General features: G+C 37.7%; 1 protein-coding gene across 1 annotated transcript in view; it reads left to right on the top strand.

Moving 5' to 3' along the window:
• adamts10 (ADAM metallopeptidase with thrombospondin type 1 motif, 10) overlaps positions 1-21,071 on the top strand; it is a 112,631-nt gene that overhangs the window by 38,409 nt on the left and 53,151 nt on the right. Inside the window, exons 6-9 of the mRNA XM_088349315.1 lie at positions 4,080-4,282; positions 7,499-7,582; positions 14,528-14,673; positions 20,914-20,957. Of these exons, the coding sequence (XP_088205441.1) occupies positions 4,080-4,282; positions 7,499-7,582; positions 14,528-14,673; positions 20,914-20,957 (477 nt within the window). The remainder of the gene's footprint in view (positions 1-4,079; positions 4,283-7,498; positions 7,583-14,527; positions 14,674-20,913; positions 20,958-21,071) is intronic.

Here is a 21,071-nt window from a genome sequence, read left to right as displayed (position 1 = left end):
TGTGCATTGCGTCGGTGTCTCCATTACCACTTGCGAATGAGTCTGTGTTACAGGGCGTTGTTAAGTCAACATATTCGTTTTATGACAAATAAAAGTTAAAATAGCATCAAGTTGAGCCTTTATACAACCACTCTTGGGAATTGTTTTTTTTCAGAAATAGTACTTAAGGCTTCATTGAGAAAATAGGAGGTTTTGTGGTATTATTATGAACTCTTTGACTGACGGCCGTTCTACGAAAAATGTATTCAGCCAAAATAGATCATTTTGAGTTATCTTTGAAGGCTTACAGAAATTATGTGTTGGGGACATGTGTATTCAGAGACAGCCCAACAAAAGGTTGTTTTGAATATCTATGCACAACTTTTTTTGGACTAAAACAGCTATTGGCCTGATAGGAAAAAAATAGACCCTGTGATTGCTCACTGGATGAGATGCTATACACACACTCCCCTGCTAACAAACATTTGAGTTAAGAAAAACTGTAGATGCGACCATTTTTTTCAGGATTTCGAGAATATTTAGACATAAGTTTGATTTTGTATTGTGCACCTTTATGGAGGAAAGTACATTACAGTAGTGCTTCTTTCCGCCACTACCGGCGTGTGGCGCTGTGAAAGCTAACCCAGCATCCACCCTGAAGAAGAAATCGGGCTTCCTCTTCCTAGTTTGTGTATAAACATTCTATACTGTATCTCCAGAGCGCTAAAAACTTTGACATTTTTATTGTTTAATATCTCGTCCACCCATTCAAAATGGTTGGTGTTAAGTGTAAAGGAGAAACGAGAGGTTTATTTTGAAATGAAAGTGGAATAAGAAAGCTTGATGCGGTTGAGAAAAGGATCAAAATCGCTTTTAAATTGCTTTATTTTGGCCACTCAAACACGGAGGAGGACCTTTTAAAGCGTATCTTCCAAAAGTAACTTACACTTAACTTTATCTTTATAGAGCATATTATTTTATGAAATTTTTATTTTTTAGTACAAAACAATACAGGTTACTTCTACAAGCCTTAAACATACTTATATAAACCTTAAACATACAAAATATAGCACCGAAGCAACTTACAAACGATATTGTCCATAAGTAGGGCAGCGTCTGTAATATTTACGAACAACTAGAAGTAATTGTTTATGATCCTCAATTTCATATAATAATAGTTTTGATTTTCTTTAGAGTAGCATTACCTTTCTGTAATGTACCTGAGGCATTGGAGAGTTCCCCCTTTTGGTAGTTGTATAGCTCAGGTCGTGGACAAAGCTGTTTTAGCTGTCTCATCTTCTGAACCTAAATGACGAATGGTGATGAAAATCTGTCTAAATCCAGGTATACACAACGATTTGGAATAATCTCCATCGTCAAAATAATCTGTTATATACTGATGGTTCTGGGATTGGTGTCACCTATCTCCTATCACCTAGTGCTAGGCTGTCAAACTCGTTTAAGCTCAGGGGCCACATGGTCGAAAAAATGTACTCCCATGGGGGGCAGACCAGTAAATGAATGGCATAAAAAGGTGTATTAATTATTAGATAATGACGCCCTTAATCCCAAAGAGTCTCAAAGGGCTGCACAGACCACAGATTATTGCAAACCACAGACTATTATGACACCATCCCCTGATCTAAAACCGCCATGAGGGCAAGGAAAAACTAAAAAACCTCAACATGAGGAAAATGAAGACACCTTGATAAGGGACCGCGCATGAGGTAATCTCCCTTCCAGGATGACCAGGCTCCAATGGATGTTGCAATAACAAATAATACACAGATATTAGTCAACATAAAATATAGGTTATTCATATGCTATAGAATAGTAGTGTGTTTTAAGCCTAGATTCAAACAGTTCCACTGAGGTTGCAGATCCAATCCCAGGGGGAAGAGCATTCCAAAGGACTGGGGCCCGAATGGTGAACGCTCTCAAACCTGCGGATCTGTTCTTGGCTCTTGGGATCACTAGTGGTGCAAGATTCTATTGTAAAACAATTACGTTTTATCCCCACTAAGATTTTTTTTTTCCTTTTTTCCTTCTTTTTTTTTGCCACTAAGATTGAATCCATTGTAGTGTTTATCAACTGTACATTTGTAAAACAATAATTGAAATATTTTCCACGTTTATTTAACTTCCACAAGTTTATTTAACTTGGGGAAACTAGAAAGTGACAAAATAGCACACAATCACTCATTTAAGTTTGAACGATCGATTCAATAATTTGAAAGTATTTTTCAGCTTTTCATTTCTTAATGAAAATGTTTATCTGAAATTGGGAACTGTATTACGATTGAAAGGTGCTTCTTTAAACTGCAAAGACACCCAGGTGCTATTTTCTATTTTTTAATCCAGGTGCTGACAATTTTTTTTCCAATCACTGGGGATAAAACCTCTAGTTTTGTATCAAATTTTGCTGTTAACAGACATCCACAAATCACACGTGAGTGCAATGGTATATCCTGGAACAATGTGTCTGTAAGCAGGGTTGGGTAGGGTTACTTTAACTTGATTACTTTCAATTACTTTTGGATTACTCCAATACCAAATATGCTAATAAAAGACAAAATAATCTAAAATTATTATGACTCACAACACGTGGTAAGCTTTCTCTCCTGGCTTTGATCTCTTTGATCTCCGGCAAAACTAACATAAAATGTGACAGAAACAAAATGAAAATAAATTCAAACGGCCAACATCATTTTTGCCGTTCCATGTATTCCGTTACTCCCCAAGCCTGCACAAAATTTAGTCATTTTATTCATATTTTGTTTCTTTTGTATTTATTAGCATATTTGATATTGGAGTAATCCAAACGTAATTGAAAGTAATCAAGTTCAAGTAACCCTACCCAACCCTGTCTGTAAGTAACCTAAAGCCAGGATGGGTATTCCCCTTAAATCTTCTCTAGTTGATAATTGGTAGTCAGAAAATACAGCAACAGTTGGTGGTTTGCTTTGGTGGCGGCGCTTAGCTTCGATGACATCCAGTGAACATATTTGAACCTGCAGGTCATTGTTTGACGTGAGGCTTATTTGTCTCTTATGCTTCTCTCAGCATTGTCTTACATCAGTATTCAGCAGGTTGCTAAACAGTACACCTTATTAGGTGTATATAGCGCCTGCTGGTTTGGCGATACGTCAAACTTGAAAGCTATTTCTACTTTAGTTGATTTTCTCAGAAAGAGAAGCGTCATGCCAACTCGAGATAGGATTTAGTCCAGGGGTGTCAAACTCATTTTAACTCGGGGGTCACACGATAGAACAAACATTCTGTCGGGGGTCCGGACGAGTAGAATAAAGAGAAAGAAAAAGGGAGATAAAAAAAATAAGAGAAAGAGGGAGGGAAAAAGAGAGAGGCCAGGACAAAAGAAAAAGAGAGAGAGGGAAGTGAGCGAGAGAAAAAAAAGAGATAAAAAGTTGTGAGAGAGGGGAAAAAGAAAGGGAGAGGAAGAAAGAAATCCAAAGAGAAATAGAAAGACAGAAGGAGAGAAAAGAGAAAAGAAAGCGCAAAGGGTAGGAAGAGAGAAAGGAAGTCAGAGCCAAAAAAGTTAAAAGAGAGAGAGAGAGAGAGAGAGAGAGAGAGAGAGAGAGAGAGAGAGAGAGAGAGAGAGAGAGAGGAGAGAGAGAGAGAGAGAGAGAGAGAGAGAGAGAGAGAGAGAGAGAGAGGAGAGAGAGAGAGAGAGAGAGAGAGAGAGAGAGAGAGAGAGAGAGAGAGAGAGAGAGAGAGAGAGAGAGGAGAGAGAGAGAGAGAGAGATATAACTGTGTGTAGAGGGACTGAGTGCATATATATATATATATATATATATATATATATATATATATATATATATATATACAGTGTCTTTGTGAGAGGCACCTGGCTTTGGCAACATCAAGTTGACATATTTCAACCTGCAGCTTGTTTTTCTCTTGTGCTTGCTAGCTAGTGTTGTCTCGCGGGCCGGATTCAATCCCTTAGCGGGCCTGATCTGACACATGTGATTTAGTCAGTACATGACAGCCGGCAACAGGACGCAACCTTCGGGCGCGTTTCCTTGGATATGTGCTATCCACGTCCCTCCAAGAATTACAATGTGAATCTTGCTCCTCAGATGAGAAGTCTATAAAGAGCTCCTCATGGTGGCAAAGGACTTTGAAGACGCCTTCGCTTCACGTGGGTCGAAGCCAACTGCCGCTGAAGCGCTCGGTAAGCTGGGAACGCTACGTGGAGACGCTGGTGGTCGCTGACAAGATGATGGTGGGATACCATGGCCGAAAAGACATTGAGCAGTACATTTTGGCCCTCATGAATATTGTAAGTTTCACTACACACAACAAAAACGTTCAATGCGATGATAGAGACTATTTGGATCCTTCTGGTTTTTAGAATCTCTCACAGGATCAAATTCTATTCAAATATGTTTTAGAAATTTTTAAAAACTCCAGACTTCCTGTGCGGAGTTTGTATGTTTGAGTGGGTTTCCTCCGGGCACTCCGGTTTCCTCCCACATTCCAAAAAACATGCATTTCAGGTGAATTGGCCGGTCCAAATTGTCTCTAGGTGTGAATGAGCGAGTGAGTTGTCTGTCCCTGTGTGCCCTGCAATTGGCTGGCAACCAGTTCAGGGTGTCCCCTGCCCACTGCCCGGAGATGGCTGGGATGGGCTCCAGCCCCCCCGCGACCCTAATGAGGATAAGCGGTACGGCTGATGAGATAAGATGAGAAAAAAACAAATCAAAATCCCTCAGAAAATTAAAAACATCCTGAGAAATAGAATCCTCATTGATGCTGAAGTACTCACACACACTTGCCGAGACACAAGCACACATAACCGAAAATGTCGAGGCACAGAAAAACCATGCCAGGAGAAACATGTAAGAGAGGTTCATTCACAATGACAGGGATGGCCATGATAGTAGTTTCAATCTAAAGACCACCAGCGCAGATTGACCCGGGTACTGATGTGAAGTTTAAAAGACTTAAAGGGACATTGTTTTAAAAAAGTAAGTTTATCCATCCAAAATGTATTTTTTGAACTACAAGCACTGTATAAACAGGGTTGGGTAGGGTTACTTTAACTGGATTACTTTCAATTACTTTTGGATTACTCCAATACCAAATATGCTCATAAAAGACAAAAGAAACTTCCTCTTGGAAGCCGGGGGTTTAAAAAGAGAGTATCAGCCAATCAGCTGGCCGGGCTGTTGGCGCCAGTTAAGCCGTCGCAGGTGGGCTCAATCGGCAATCATGACATAATATTATTAAAACAATTTGTATGTAACGTATACATTACTACTCTGAGCATATGCAGGTGCAGAGTAAGGCACGCAATTCTTTTGCCTCATGGCAGAGGGCGATAGAGAGACCACGGAGTCTGATTTGGAGCACACCTACGCCCCCAGACGATAGAATTAGTGATGGTATTTGCAAGCTAACAGCAAGTCAAGCCATCCAGTCATTTCTTTCTTGTTGAATTGCCTTTTTTTTCATAGTGGAGGATTACCTATCTATTGATGTTTTTATTCAAAAAGGAGCAGTGCGTAGACTTTATTTACAAGTTAAGGGGAGAGAATAGATGTTTTATTTCAATGCCACGGTTTATATCTTGCTCTTATGGTCTGCCAGTCAAACAATGATTACGACGTAGGTTAATTTATTTGTATATCTGACTGTGCCTCACCGGACATGAAGCTCACTGCACCTCACTGCTGTAAACTGTATTTTATAGCAGTGGGAATCATTCACCGCCTACTTCCTCGGGTGTATCAATACACACAGATTTGGAATGTGTCTAATGAATGGTTGTATAGTAGCTGCTATTAAAACGCAGGTTCTATTCAAGCTGAGTGGCAGAGATGGTCAGAATTACACTTGAGGTCTGCAATGACATGGTTTTCTCCATGATTTTTAACTCTTAATGTTGTAATGTGACTACGTACAGTAGTCTTTCTTTTCTTTAGTAACCTTTAGAACTTTTTTTTTTTCATTCTACATCGTAATTTTTTGAGATCCACTGCTTGTGAAATAGTTTACGTTGTTGATTCAAGAATGTTATGTTTGAAGCAAGAAATGTGGAGAATAGTTGATAAGAGGAAGCCGTATACTATCAAAATCTATATAGAAATCATTGATAACGCTCATTAATAGTAATGATAAGAATAATTAGAGTAATGATAATATGTATTATTATTATTATTCATCCTGAAACCATAAATAATAAATATATCTCAAATAATGATTAAACGATAAACTTGTCAAGGACCAGAACAGGATCTGGACCCAAATGCGTCATGTTTCTCACACAAGCCTTATATTTTACGGGAAATGGGGAGTCATGCACGTTAGGCAGCAGTCTGGCATAGAATGATAGGAAGCCAGAGGCCGACGAGCTCGATACCAATTGCCCGAGTAGATATCGGACGGATGGGGTTCGATACCGGACAGGACGGCACAGACAGGATTGATAATGAAACAGGATATCGAAATTAAACAGGACAAACTAGACGGGAACGAAAACTGTAGCGAAAAATAAACAGGACAAAAATAGACGGGAACGAAACTGGAAACCGATATTAAACAGGACAAAAATAAACAGGAACAATAGCGGACAAGAAATACCAAAAGCAAACGGGACCGAGTCAAAACCCACGTCTTGCGGGGCAGAAGTTCTTTGACGGACTGACAAAGGAAGGTTGAGAGCTCTGAGCTTAAATAGACGGAAAGCCAATCTGTCAACGAGCCGCAGCTGGCGTCACATGGGCGGGGCCAGTTGGGCTCCATGGCAACCTTGACAAAACTAAATAGCCAATAATAAAATAAAATTAACGTATACTAAACAGCCCAAACTTATGTACCAATTTTTGAGTTTTTTTTGTATTAAATAACCCAATTTTTCCAATTATAATATTTTGTGTATAATCCTGTGGAAATAGCGGCACATATCAATAAATACACCAACCCCTCGCTGTAGCGTGGTTCATCTTTCACTGTCTTACTCCTTTATGGATTTTCATCATGCATTGTGTTCTGCATTCTGATTGGCTAAATAGTCTTTAAGAGAGTAAGTATTGGTAAAGAAAAAGAAACATAACAGGTACCATACACAATACCTAAATTTGTTCAACAAAGGCTTGAGCCTGTAAAAATGGTTTGTTCTTTGGTTTCTTTGTATGATAAAAGTATTTGATTGTATAATAACTGTTAAAAAAAAGTATTTTGCGTATTACAGGTTCTTTTGGACCTTAACCTCTGCGACATATGAGGGTTCACTATACTTGTTTGTAATGGTTCTTTTAATAGGTTGTCAATAAAATGTATTTCAATTTTTTTGTCATAATTGATTTACTAGTGGAAACATTCCACAAAGTCAAACATTTTTACAAAACTACTAAATCTGCGAAAAGAGACAATATGATTTTAAATCAAATGTACCCCATGGAGTACCTGGCTTTCATGGGCCCCTATTTAAGTACTATTGATTTATTATATCAGCTTTTTAAGACTGGTCTTTTCTTGTTTCCCTGGAGGTCAGGTTGCCAAACTGTTCCAGGATTCTAGCCTGGGGAACGCAGTCAACATTGTGGTGACCCGACTCATTCTTCTCATGGAGGACCAGGTACATTCACTTCTCTTGTCGAAATAAACTTGCGCTTGACCAGACTTTTAAAAAAAAAAATATATTTATTGCATTAGTTTTCCTTGCATCTTTGCTAGCGAGACGAGATGGAGTCTACTGTTCCCCAGCCAGTGGTTTTATGTGAGATGTATTACACTGTCATTACCATGTGCCTTTAAGGTTTCCTCAAATTGTCCCACAAATGGAAAGAATAATGATTCATAATTTACCAACTCTTTAACTCAAATCAGGCATGTCAAACTCAGTTTGGTTCTTGGGCCGGATCCAGACTTTCTTTTCTCGGGTCTGCCGGGTCAGTCAAAAAACTTTAACACCAAATACTGTACTTAGCTTTGTTTTTCAGTACTAGGCTTTATCATTCAGCTTATATAATAAGCATTTATTCACAAAGAATGGAAAAAAACGATTTTCTCGTTTGGCATTGAATGCATTAGCAATGTGTTTACTTTTAGAGTTGAGTAAATGCAGTTTTTACATCCGAACCAACTCCCCATAAACATCACAAACTCAAGTGGGAGCTAAATTGGCCTTGTCTTAATTGTCATACTACTTTGAAATAAATAAAAAAGAAAAACAAATATAGGGCCGTTACTAACAAATATTTTCATAGTCAATGAATCGGTCGATTATCTTGTTCAATTAATCGATGAATAAGATTTCTAAAATATTTTTTTTGTTTCCGCTTTACTCAAATATTGAAGTTCTGGACGGATGGAAAAATTGTGCGCGTAATAGAAGAATATTCGATTGTAAAAAGCAAGAGAAAAATCAAAGTGTGTGTGTCGGTTAGCTTTACAATAAACAAAAATACATACAAATATTTGCTATACACCTGCAAATATGAAAGATTCTCTTTTCTTACCATCTTATCCAAAGATCATATTATACTTGGACTTATACAAAACCAAAAAGAGCAATACATTAAAATTTTACCCACAAAAATATGTATCAAAAATGTAAACCCACTTTTTAAAATAGTCTCAACAATTTTGGGGGGCTAAATCTTTGCATATGATAAACATTCCCAATATAAAAATGTTATACCAAATTCTTAAGAATCTGCCCTTTGTGTAGAATTAAACAGGGTTGGGTAGGGTTACCTTAACTTGATTACCTTCAATTACTTTTGGATTACTCCAATACCAAATATGCTAATAAAAGACAAAAGAAACTAAATATGAATAGAATGATGACTCACAACACGTGGTGAGCTTTCTCTCCTGGCTTTGACCTCTTTGATCTCTGTCAAAACGAACATAAAATGCAACAGAAACAAAATGAAAATAAATTCAAACGGCTTGCCAACATCATTTTTGCCGTTCCATGTATTCCGTTACTCCCCAAGCCTGCACAAAATTTAGTAATTTTATTCATATTTAGTTTCTTTTGTCTTTTATTAGCATATTTGGTATTGGAGTTATCCAAGGGTAATTGAAAGTAATCAAGTTAAAGTAACCCTACCCAACCCTGGAATTAAACATGTTATATTATTTCTTTTTCCTTTTTTTATTTTATTTTTTAGTTTTTTTTCTCTGTACTTTCGGTTCCCTTGAAAACTGTTAAAATTATTTCATGATGAAACATTCAAACACTACAGAGTTGAAAGTTTGTAATGATGCAATGTTCAATGCGATGTTAAAAAAAAGACAAGTTTAGAATAGCCACATACTAAAGGAAATTCAAAATTTTAATGAATTATTTACGAAACATTGATGATAATACATTTATGTAGTTAATAAAAATTAATATCTTGGGCGGGTCTACAATACTATTTTACTTGAGTTTTTTGAAGGAAGTAACGTTTCAACTTATTAGATAATGTTTAGGTATATTGTGAGCTTGAGGGATTTCTAAAAACTATGTTATTACCTATATTTTATGTTGGTAATGTGTGTGTATTTTCTCCACAGCCCTTTGAGACTTCTTGTGATTAAGAGCTATACAAATAAATCTGACTTGACTTTTTTTTAGTCCTCTGCCGGACTAAAGTGGTACTACAACACTCTTATCTGCATTGTTTTAATGCACTTAGTGGCTCATAAATCATGTGATACAACAAATCCATGATCTAATTAGTTGGCAACGCTTTTAATAATCAATTTTGATCAATTGTATCGATTAGTTGTTGCATCCCTACAGAATGAGAGTTGTAGCAGATCAAACTACTAGGCAGGGCTTGCTAAAGCTGAGAACATATTGCACAATAGTCTTAAACATGAAACCAGACTGGATGGCAGACTTTTTTTAAACACCGTCACTGACTTCTAGCAGCTTAGAGAGAGCCTTTGGTTTGCATTTAATGAAAAAAAACATATTTTTTGATAGAAATGAGCTAGAGATTTGCTTTTTTTGACATACTTGGAAATTTACAGCGGGTCGGGTCGGGCTGTATGTGTGACATATCTGTATTAAACTGTGATTACCATGTGGCTTTAGGGTTTCCTCAAATTGGGCCGAAATGGGAAAGAATAACGACTCATAATTCACCAACTCTACTACCTAAACATTTGCTCAATTTCCCGCCACTGCCTAGAAAAAACAATTGCTCGGGTCATTTGTGATGTTATCCATCTTCCACGAATTGTTGGACTGTGGTTGGGAGCATTTTGAAAGCATTTTGGTAAAATGTTCTCTGACTAGAGTCCATTCTCATCTGAAAAAAAAAGACAATTCAAGCATGAAGTGCGCCAAAAAAAAAGAGGGACTGCGGGACGAGACAATTGAATTTGGTTGTCACCGCATGCATTCCTCGGTTGCATGTTTCCAGCTGTGGTCAGCAGAATTCTCCTCCCCTTCTGCTCTATGTAATCGCATTAAACTAGAGCGGACCCTCTCGCTTATCATGCATGCAAGCGTGTGATTGGATGCAGAGAGATCATTTAAGTAATAAAATGGAAAAGTCCAGGTCTGGCAGCCGTTTCTTCTGCCAGATGTGAAGACAACGGGAATAATTGACTGTTGTCGGGTCTGCGATTGGCCCCACACTGCAAAACATTGAATAAATAAATGAATGAATACGTTTTGTAATTTCACGACCCTCGGGTGTACCGTGTAAAAAGACGCTGTCTCTGTAGCCCATAGGTGTCAAACTCACAGCCCGTGGGCCACATCCGGCCCCGGTGTAGAATTATGTACGGTCTGGCAAATACTTTTATATACATGCTGTCATGATTACCGATTCAAGGCACCTGTGACTGCCCAATTGGCGCCAACAGCCCTGAGAGCTGATTGGCTAATAGACTCTTTTTAAACCCCCGGCTTTAAAGAGAACCCTGTCAGATCGTTGCGAACCGATGCTCCCAGCTCGGCAAATTCTCACTTTCAGACACTTTTCCTGCCCTGTTTTTCTCTACCTGATACCCGTTCCCAACCTGTTTCCGGACCTGACTCTGCCCTGTTCTGCCTTCCCAACATCCGTTCTGTTTTGCCCCGCTACCTGCCTGACACCTGTTGCCGACCTTGTTTCCGAACTCGATACCGCCCTTGCTTTCCCGTCCCAGCTAACGACTAGTATTCCTGCAAGTCTACGACCATGCTCGGTCGACACGGAAGTGCCACTTCCGCATCTCCAGCCACTTGCTACTCTTGTCCATCAAATATCGGATCATGGAAGCAAGCCCTACTCTCCCTCTTTATTAATTAAACTGAGTAAACGAGGGTTATTGGGTCCTGAGTCTGTTTCTGGTCCGTGACACATGCCCGGCTAGATGAAGCGTTGATAACATGGATGCTAACCCACCCAAGTTATTTCATGTTTTCGTTTATTCTGGGATAATATTATGTTAAAAGCACACATTTTACTGAAAAGCACAAACTTTATCTATATTTCAGTTTTTTTTATTCATATTTTGAATCTGTATAGTTTTGACAGGATATATTTTTATGGGGAACAAAGTTAAGTTATTTAATGATTACATTTGTTTATTCTGGAATAATATTCTTGTTTATTTTGAATTCATGTCTATTTTTAAAAAAGAAACTGATAAGTTCTAGAGTATTCAATAAATGCTTTTCTTGTTCGGCCCACGACCAAAAATTGCAATTGAGTTTGACCCACCGGCTGGTTCCATTTCTGTAGTTAACACATACACAGGGCCCACCTGATTATTGGGCATGGGTGCCCTCTACTGCGACTGCCTTACAACAACACAGACAAGCATACAAGTGTGTATTTAAAAATACAGCAGGAGCAAAACTTGTGTCTGCGGTTAATAGTTTTAGTAAGACACTGATACAAACTTGTTGGGGTTTGTTTTTTTAGCTCCCTTCACTTGCGAACCATCAATTCAATAATCTTCAATTAGTCTACTCTCTTTAAAATTCAAGTCATGTTTATTTGTGACGCCTTTAATCACAAGGAGTATCAAAGGGCTGCACAGACCACAGATTATTGCAAACTACAGGCTGTTATGACACCATCCCCTGATCTAAAACCTAAATGAGGGCAAGGAAAAACTCAAAAACCTCAGTTGTTATTTTCTCAGTCATATACTCTAAGTTGGTAATGACGTAATATCGTTGAAAGTTTAACCTTTAGGGGGCTTTTATGAAGGTGTGACCCTTTTTTACAAATTTTCACTTTTTGGGGGTGGTTCTGGTCCCCATAATAAATATTAATAAATGAAAACTTACTCCCTTGGGAGAATTTTTGCTCGTTTTACAGTGTGTATTATTTGACCACTAGATGATGCTGTATCGTGTAGTGCAGCCAAAAGAAGTGCTAACAAGCACAATGAAAATAATACAAACTACGGAGCCTCAAAGTGACCAAAACAATTTGACTTCTCATTTTTTTGCTGAGCCTTTTGTCCAGGTTTTTGTTTTTTGGGTAGTGGTAGTAGCAAGATGGCGGGCAACTCTGTCAGCTCTCTTGAGGTGAAACTCATGTTTATGTAAAATAAATACATTTCTCGATCTACGAGTGTTTATAAAATATACGTTTATATAATAGTTTGTGTTTTTGCTCGTAAGTAAATAAATTTTTTAATTAAGAACATTTTTTTACCACTAGAACAAATAGTACACACTGTCCCTTTTATAATTGTATTTTTTCCACATATGTCTTCTAATTGATGTAGAAAATATTTCTTAAAATTAGCAGAATGATATCATGCTTTTTTTGCCTATTTCTAGGATGATTTTTTTAAAAATGTAATCTGAGAAATGGCATAAAAATTAATTTACAAGTATACAAATGGTGTCTCATCTAATTAAAGGTAGTTTGTTTTGCTCATTTTAGGTTTATTTTCTAATATAAGTCGAAAATACTTTTTAAAATAATTTCATAAAACAAGAAAAAAAAGGTAAGAATATATTTCTTGCAGCTTAGGCAGCAACTAATGTATTCCCATTCGTATACAATACACAAATAATTCCTACACTTTCTCATTTTTAGTTATTATTTTTCTTGTTTGATGAAATAATTTGAAGAAGTATTTTCTACCAATGTAAAAAAAAAATACATAAAATAAGTTAAATAATCTGCCGCCTAATCGATGAGACAATTTTCATATCCTCGACAATCTGTCTCAGCCAAAAACTAGTTTTGTAGTCTGACACAATAGCCTCATACATAAGGTTTTGCTCCATGCTGATTCGTGGAAATAGAGCTAGAATGCCAGGAAGGCCGGGCAAGGATAATATATTGAAGTTTGAAAGCCTGTTTTCAGTCTGTCACTAGCATAAAGGAGTCATAACCATGTTTTTTTTATTATTTCAAACTTGACTTTTGTTACGATTTTTTGCTGACATATGCTGGGATCGTTGAAATGCTTGGATTTTAATGTTGAGTTTTCCTTGTCAGGAACATGCTTGAATTTTGGGTTGAATGCTTGAAAATGCTTGACATTGTTTCCATTGTTTTTTGGCATTCTGGCTCTATAGACCACGCCACAAATGAAGATTTTTTTTTTAAAAGTGCGTGAAAATGTCTGCTTCGATGGCTTGTCATTATGACGTTGTCACCTTCCCCAACTGGTCGCACCCAAGAGGACAGCTCTTCTTAGAAAACCGGCGCTTTTTGCTCGGCTCACTGAAAAGAGCTAACTCTTTTGGCTGCCAAACGGTTCCTCAAATTGTTTTGTTTTTATATTGATATAATATCAAAAAATGCAAAACCTTATGCACCAAATTATTTAGTAATTAGTATTTTCAATATGAAATAAAAACACATGAATTATACATTAAAATACTCACAGATTTACAAAAGATAAAAAACACTTTAACTCTTTACACACTGAACAGATTTAAAGTCGAGCAACAACACAAAGTCCTTGAAAATGCAGAACAATAAAATATAGATTAAAAATATGAACTTGTCAATGCTATACATGATTAAATGCAAAACAATTAACTATTCGCAGATCTATTTTCACCGATGTAGACAAAGATCTTCTGAAGAATAAGCACAAAATATAAATTAAAATAAGTAAAAGAAAAAAGATCAGCAGTCAATATCATCAAAATAAAACCAAATTTAGAAAATTTTTCGCTTTTTATACTCACAGTACTTTTTTGTCTTCGTTATTGAACTCAATTATTACCCAACATCTAAAAAGCACGTAGTAAAGCTGCGCGTGCATGGTTAAAGCAGGATGGCAGAATTCATGTCAGTTTATAGCAGACCAATGACACAAAAAGATCACGGATCATTGATAGGAACGGCTCAAAATAGACCAAAGTATGTGCTAGCAACAAGATGGCGACTTTATTTTCGTCGTGAAACTCAACAACAAAAAATGCTTTCTTTTGATAGGCGCTGGATTTCTTCCTTTGAAGGTAGAAGTGTTTGAAAAGTGCTTGAATTTTGCCAGGAAAGAGTTGTTTAAACGCTGCTTACGATGAAGAAAAGTATAAATCAAAATTGAGCTGAACTCAATTAGCACTAACCACTCCCCCTATCTTCTCTCCCGTCCATATTTTCAGCCAACATTAGAGATTAATCACCATGCGGGCAAGTCTTTAGACAGTTTCTGCAAATGGCAGAAATCTATCCAGCACCGGAGCAGTTACGGGAACGCTATTCCCGACAACGGCATCGCTCACCACGACACGGCAGTTCTCATCACCAGGTCAGGAATACAAACTTCTAAAACGTGGTCACATGAAACAGCTTCGGGCAAATGTGTTACCAAACAACGTTTCCTGAAAGATAAACTTCCCGAGAGATTCAGGCTTCGTCTTGTCCTTTGCTCGTGACAACAGCTGGGCCTGCTCAGCTTGTCCCGGCATATCTGGCAATAGCTGATGTGTGGATGGAAATCATAAAAAACAGATGTACTCCTTTCATTTATTAGGCCTGTAAAACAAGGTTTTATTAGCTGAAACGTAGTCAGAGCGAAACATCATTAGAAATGCTGTTAAAAGATAGTACCAAGAAGCATGAAATTATTTATGTCCGCAGGAAGTGTCATGTTGTAGATTTGAAATAGATTATAGGCGTCGATATCCTCTGACTCAGAGGGTGTGCAAGACAGTTTGAGTAAGGAAGGAGCAGTGTTTTTTTGTTTTTTTTCTTTGACAATTTCGAATACTTTTGTCCATAAAACTCTACTTGCAAAATAATAAACTTTTTTGGTGTAAACATTGGGCTAGTTCAGGGGTGGGCAATCTACAAACCACGGCCAGCAAAACTCTGTTCCGGCCAATGAAAATGGTAAAAAATATATATATATATATATCTCATCTCATTAGCTGCACCGCTTATCCTCAGTAGGGTCGCGGGGGTTCTGGTGCCCATCCCAGCAATCATCAGGCAGTGGGCAGGGGACACCCTGAACTGGTTGCCCGCCAATCTCAGGGACAGACAACTCGCTCGCTCATTCACACCTAGGGACAATTTGGACCGGCCAATCCACCTGAAATGCATGTCTTTGGAATGTGGGAGGAAACCCACGCAAGCACGGGGAGAACACACAAACTCCGCACAGGAAGTCCGGTAGTTGGATTGGAACCCACACAGGAGGTTCCCAAGACCTTATAACTGTGCCGCACACGTGCTAACCACTGCGCCGTCAGGATGAAATAAGAAACTTTTAAGTTGAATCAAACTCGTTTATTAAAGTAAAGCAAGCGCATAAAAACAAAGGCAATGCTGCGTTCTTGAATCTAAATGAAATACCTCCGCAGACTGAATTGTGCGCCTCTTTTTTATACGGTCTTGTGGATTCTGATTGGAGGACACAGTAAGATTTCTGATTGGTTCAGACAGGAAATGCTGTGTATAATGTTATTAGCTTGATAGCGTGCGAGTATAATAAATGAGCAATAATTAGGGAGTCACGCTTCCACAGAACAAATAGCCTTTAAGTTGTAGATGGTTAGCAAGGGAGTTCCATGCACCTGTTTGATAACAGAAAGGAGTCTAATAGTGAGTCTGAATTGTAGCTTTTTGGCTTGGGAACTTATTGTCCTGACCTTGAAGGTGCTTGCTCCTGAAAACAACTTAAAAGCTTAACTGGTTTCGAGTACAATACAGAAATATACAAACGTATAAAACAGGGGTAGGGAACCAATGGGTCAGGAGCCATATATAGCTCTTTTCATGAGTACATATGGCTCCGAAATAAAATGTTACTATTGCACATCTCTCTGTAGCGTTCCAAAGTCAAGTGATTTCATCCCGATTTTGGTCCATATAAAGCCGAAGCAACTTAATGCAGAAGTTCGATAAGAAACCATTTAAACTGATAAATAAAAACGCTGGCAAATCACTTTGATTGGGTGAGCAGTACAGGTGGGCGGATCCCTGCACACAGCGCAAGGCACTTCCTTCTCTCTCTCTCTCTCTCTCTCTCTCTCTCTCGCTCAGTGCAGTCTACACCAAAAGTGAATATGACGATATGCTTATCGTTTGCAGTCATTTGTGACATTTTTACAAGAGAACTTTGCATGCACATTGTTTTGAAACCGTTATTAAGGACAAATTTCATGGAAAAAATTGCCTCAACACTCTTAACTGAAGGTGGAAGACAAATTGTAAATGTTTACATTGATTTGGGACACAGGATTTGGCATTATTATCATTTCATACATTTGATTAAATCATCAAATGACACACATTGAAATAAAATGTGCTGAAGAATTAGCTTTTGTCTAGAGACTGTGTTTGGCAGTTTTTTCAATTTTGTCTGAAAATATATTCAGATTCAGATTCAGATTCAGATCTACTTTATTGTCATTCTAGTACACGTGTATACAGAACGAAATGTCGATGCATCTGACCCCCACAGTTTCCTTGAATGTACAGATATAAATAAAGTTGTATTGTATTTTGGCTACGTATAGTATTTTACCATAGTGCCGATAGTGCAAGAAGAGTAGCTAACCAGATGTGCAAAATGGGCAGTCAGGTTAACAAGTCAGGTACACAGTAACATTAACACTGTAACAATAACGCTGTAATTACAATAGTGCAGAGAGCAATGTGCAATGAGTGGCAAGCTATAAAAAACTGCCAGTAGTGCAAAAAGTCAGATTAGCAGCCGTTTAGATTTAAGTTAACTATATGTTAGATTGACCATTTAACAGTCTAATGGCCAGGGGGACTAGACTATTGCGGAGCCTGGTGGTCCTGCACTGCACACTGCAGAACCTCTTCCCAGAGGCTAGCAGAGTGAACAGTCCATGATGGGGGTGAGAGGGGTCCCCGGTAATGTTCTTAGCATGGGATAGGCAGCGCTTCTGGCCAATGTCCTGAATGGAGGGAAGTGTAGTCCCGATTATTTTCTCTGCTGTCCTCGTTACCCTCCTCACACTACCCCAGTCGGTAGCGCTGCAGCCTCCACACCACACAGAGATACAGCTGGTCAGGATACTCTCTATGGTGCCCCTGTAGAATGTGATGAGGGAGGGTGGGGGCAGGTGGGCTCTCCTCATCCTCCGCAGGAAGTACAGGCGCTGCTGTGCCCTCTTAACCAGTGATGCAGTGTTCACGGACCAGGTGAGTTTGTTTGTAATGTGCACCCCTAGGAACTTGATACTGCTGACAACCTCCACAGCCTTGTTGTTGATGCAAAGTGGGGCATGGTTGGGCTGGTTTTTCCTAAAGTCGACAATGATGATGTGGCTCTCTCAATTTCTTTTTAAAACATTTTTTGCTTTTATGGCTCTTTGGGTCAAAAAGGGTCCTGACCCCTGGTATAAAGATACACAAACGTATGAAGATATATAAGCGTATAAAATATAGAATATAATATAAAAGGCACACTTAGACCATAATTTCCCTTACACTCTTGTCCCCAGTGCCCCTTGTTTATGATCTTATTTCTTAAGAAATGTATCAAATTATATTATTACGTTATTATTTTATAGAAGTGGTGGGGTGTGCACAGGCTGGTTGGGTTCTTGTGGCTCACGTCCAATCCCACTTTAAAATCGGGGTAAGGTTAACAAACTTCTTTGTGTTGGTTAAAAGCCTCGCTGAAGCATTTTCTATCAGCTACAGTCTAAAATGAGGCTCATCTAGAGGTAGCTGACTTGATTGTCTGCCATCTTGGTGCTACAGGTACTCCAAAACCAAAAACCTTGTGTCAACCAAAGATGTTGCTAAGATAACTGTATGTCATTGATGTTTTTTGTAGGCATAAAGCTACCCTATGTTGCTCCTATGTAAGATCATTTTACTATACATATTTTTATATAAACAAGACAGATAAGATAGAAACGAAAAAGGATTAGAATTAAAACATAGTTGTTCTTTTCTGTTTATTTCTTTCACAGTTTTATTTCAGTCAGTGTTGCTGTCAGAAAAGAGAAAACATGTTAAACTGATAAAAACCTGATGCTGTTGCTTTTGGAATGTTCCGCATAAAACAAAACAAAATCTGGCACAAACCTTCTTTTTTTTTTTAATCGAACACACAACACATGTTGCCGGATATTAAGATTCAAATTAAATTTCTTCCTTGTGTGTTTGTTCTCAAGCAAAAGCAAATATTTGAGCTAAATTGTGATGGATTTTTAACACATTCAGTACCATTGACTGCTACTGTTATGGACATCAAACCGCCAAAATGAATTTACTTACGAATTGCATCAATAACTCCCTATGATTGAGTTATTTTAGTAAAAATAACCATAAATATTTGGTCATTTGACTGGGAAACAGTCCGAAACGTTTTTTTTATTGAAAACAAAAAAAACAAAACCACGTTAATTCTGTTCTAAATAGTTATTTTGCAAAAAATGCAAAAATGTGGTGTTTTTGTTAGAGATAGCGCCCTATAATTTTTGAAGGGAGATAGTGTATTATTTAATGCGTCTCTATTGGTTTTTTAAAAAAAGTTAAATTCATTACAAAAATCATATAGATGGATAAAATTACATGAACTATCATAGAAACTTGTACTTTTTTGGAATACTCGATTTGTATTTATTTTACATGACATGAGGCTCACTTTAAGGGAGCTGACATGCTTGTCTGCCATCTTGGTGCTATGAGGTCTCAAAGACCAAAATTCTTGTGTAGAGCTGGGCAAAAAAAGGGATGAACAATGGTACTTTTGGTCACTTTGAGTGTCAGTTGTTTGGATTCTTTCTTCTGCTTTGTAGCACTCGTTTTTGGTTGCACTACACGCAAAGTGATATGTAGTGGTCAAATATTACACAGTGTCTCCTTAACCTTATATGGTAAGTTTATCTGTTTGAAAAAGCCAAATACATTGGAGAGTGCTGGAAAAAATTTGGTTATTTTTTGTGAATAACCCAAAAAGTCTTACCTTGTATAATAACCCCTAAAACAGGCTGATTTGGATCAACCAAGCTGGCGGTAAATTAATTAAACATAATCACAATCCTGCATTGTTGTTTTTTTCATGTCGCAGGCATTAAAATATTTAATGTTTAGTAGAAATTCACTGTTCTGAAGTCAAAAAGGGGCACCTATGTAATTTATATAGATCCGTGGAGAAAATGTTTTAAGGTGTGGAGTGGGTATCGTGAGATCTCCCAGAATGAATTGGGTGTTTGAATTAAGATTAGCGTAGTTCGCGCGGGCAAGAGTACTGTAATTATTTCCGTGTAACGCACATTCGATTTTATCGCATTATCGTACTTTTTTATTCATGGTACCAGAGATGAACAATAGAGAAAACTGAAAATCGTCATGAAAGAGAAGAATAATCGCAAAAAAGCACAACGAAGGACTCTACTCTTTCGTGAATCTCAAGGGTCGGGGACCTTTTTTGACCCAAAGAGCCATAATAGCAAAATATTTAGAATTTTTTTTTTTTTTTTTGAGAGAGAGCCATACCATATATTTTAAGATAAGACATCATAACCACAAACCTGCTCCCCAGACTAAAGCTACATTTTCAGAGCATTGTATTTCTCTGTGTGACATTAGAGGATTTGATTTGAATTTATGGAAGAATAATAATACCAGAGCTTGTGTCCCATATCAACAAATATACCACTTTAAACTTGTCTACCCCCAAATTTACTTAAAATCGTAAATAATGGTTTGAAAACAAAGTGCAAGCAGAGTACTTTTGTAAATATGTCACAAAAAACTGCAAACAAAAACTTTATGGATGTATTTCCTTTTAGCGCAGTGAGAGAGGGGAGCTTACTGTGTTGCATAGCTCTACCCACTTCTACCGCTCACCCAATCTAATCGTTCTGTGTGCTTGGCTAGAGTTTGTGGGTTATCACAGTTGGTTGTATGTTTTTTTTTTTTTATCATAAAGTATCTCAACAGTAAACATATATTATTTAATGAGCTTCCATTTAATGAATTCTTCAGCAACGTACAGCCAAAACAGGGTCTGTGAACTGCAGGTAAAACTGTGACATTAGCCAGGATTAGAGTAGCTTCAGCTATGCATGCACAACACTCGACATTGCGCATAGCAGAATTGGAACACTACGGAACATGTATGAGTAACATTTTATCACCGAGCCATATGTACTTATGAAAAAAGCCATATATGGCTCACGAGCCATACGTCCCTGACCCCTAATGTATCTGATGATAAATCGGACTTTAAAGGACATGAAACAAACACAAGGTAAATTTGATGTTGGTATTGTGTTCATAGTTGTTAATGAATGATTTGAATCATGGACGCACGTATTCAACACATTTGTAACTTTAAATGCTGAGTGTGAGCTGAGAAAAAGACATAAATAATTGCGGTACACGTTATACACAAATAAATACGGTATTTCCTCCTCACCCTTCTCTCCTTTTTAAGCCCTTACACATTTTCATGCCTGATGTCAAAAATGTCATATCGTTTTCATCGTGCATTACGTTGTACTTAAACAATATTAGCATTTAACAATTTGGTTTGTGTTTTGACTGTATACAGGTATGACATCTGTATCCAAAAAAACAAGCCCTGTGAAACCTTAGGTAACTACCAAACATCATCTTTTTGCCTGAAATTGAAACATATTTCCATGTCTCAACTGTCTCAGTTGCATAACTTAACCAATCTGCGGTTTTGGTCCGTACTACGAGGAGTCT

This window comes from Urocampus carinirostris, chromosome 12 (assembly GCF_059441175.1).
Source record: "Urocampus carinirostris isolate Australia breed hairy pipefish chromosome 12, RoL_Ucar_1.0, whole genome shotgun sequence".
In the NCBI taxonomy this organism is placed as follows: Eukaryota; Metazoa; Chordata; class Actinopteri; order Syngnathiformes; family Syngnathidae; genus Urocampus; species Urocampus carinirostris.
This window is presented reverse-complemented; position numbering and strand designations above follow the sequence as displayed.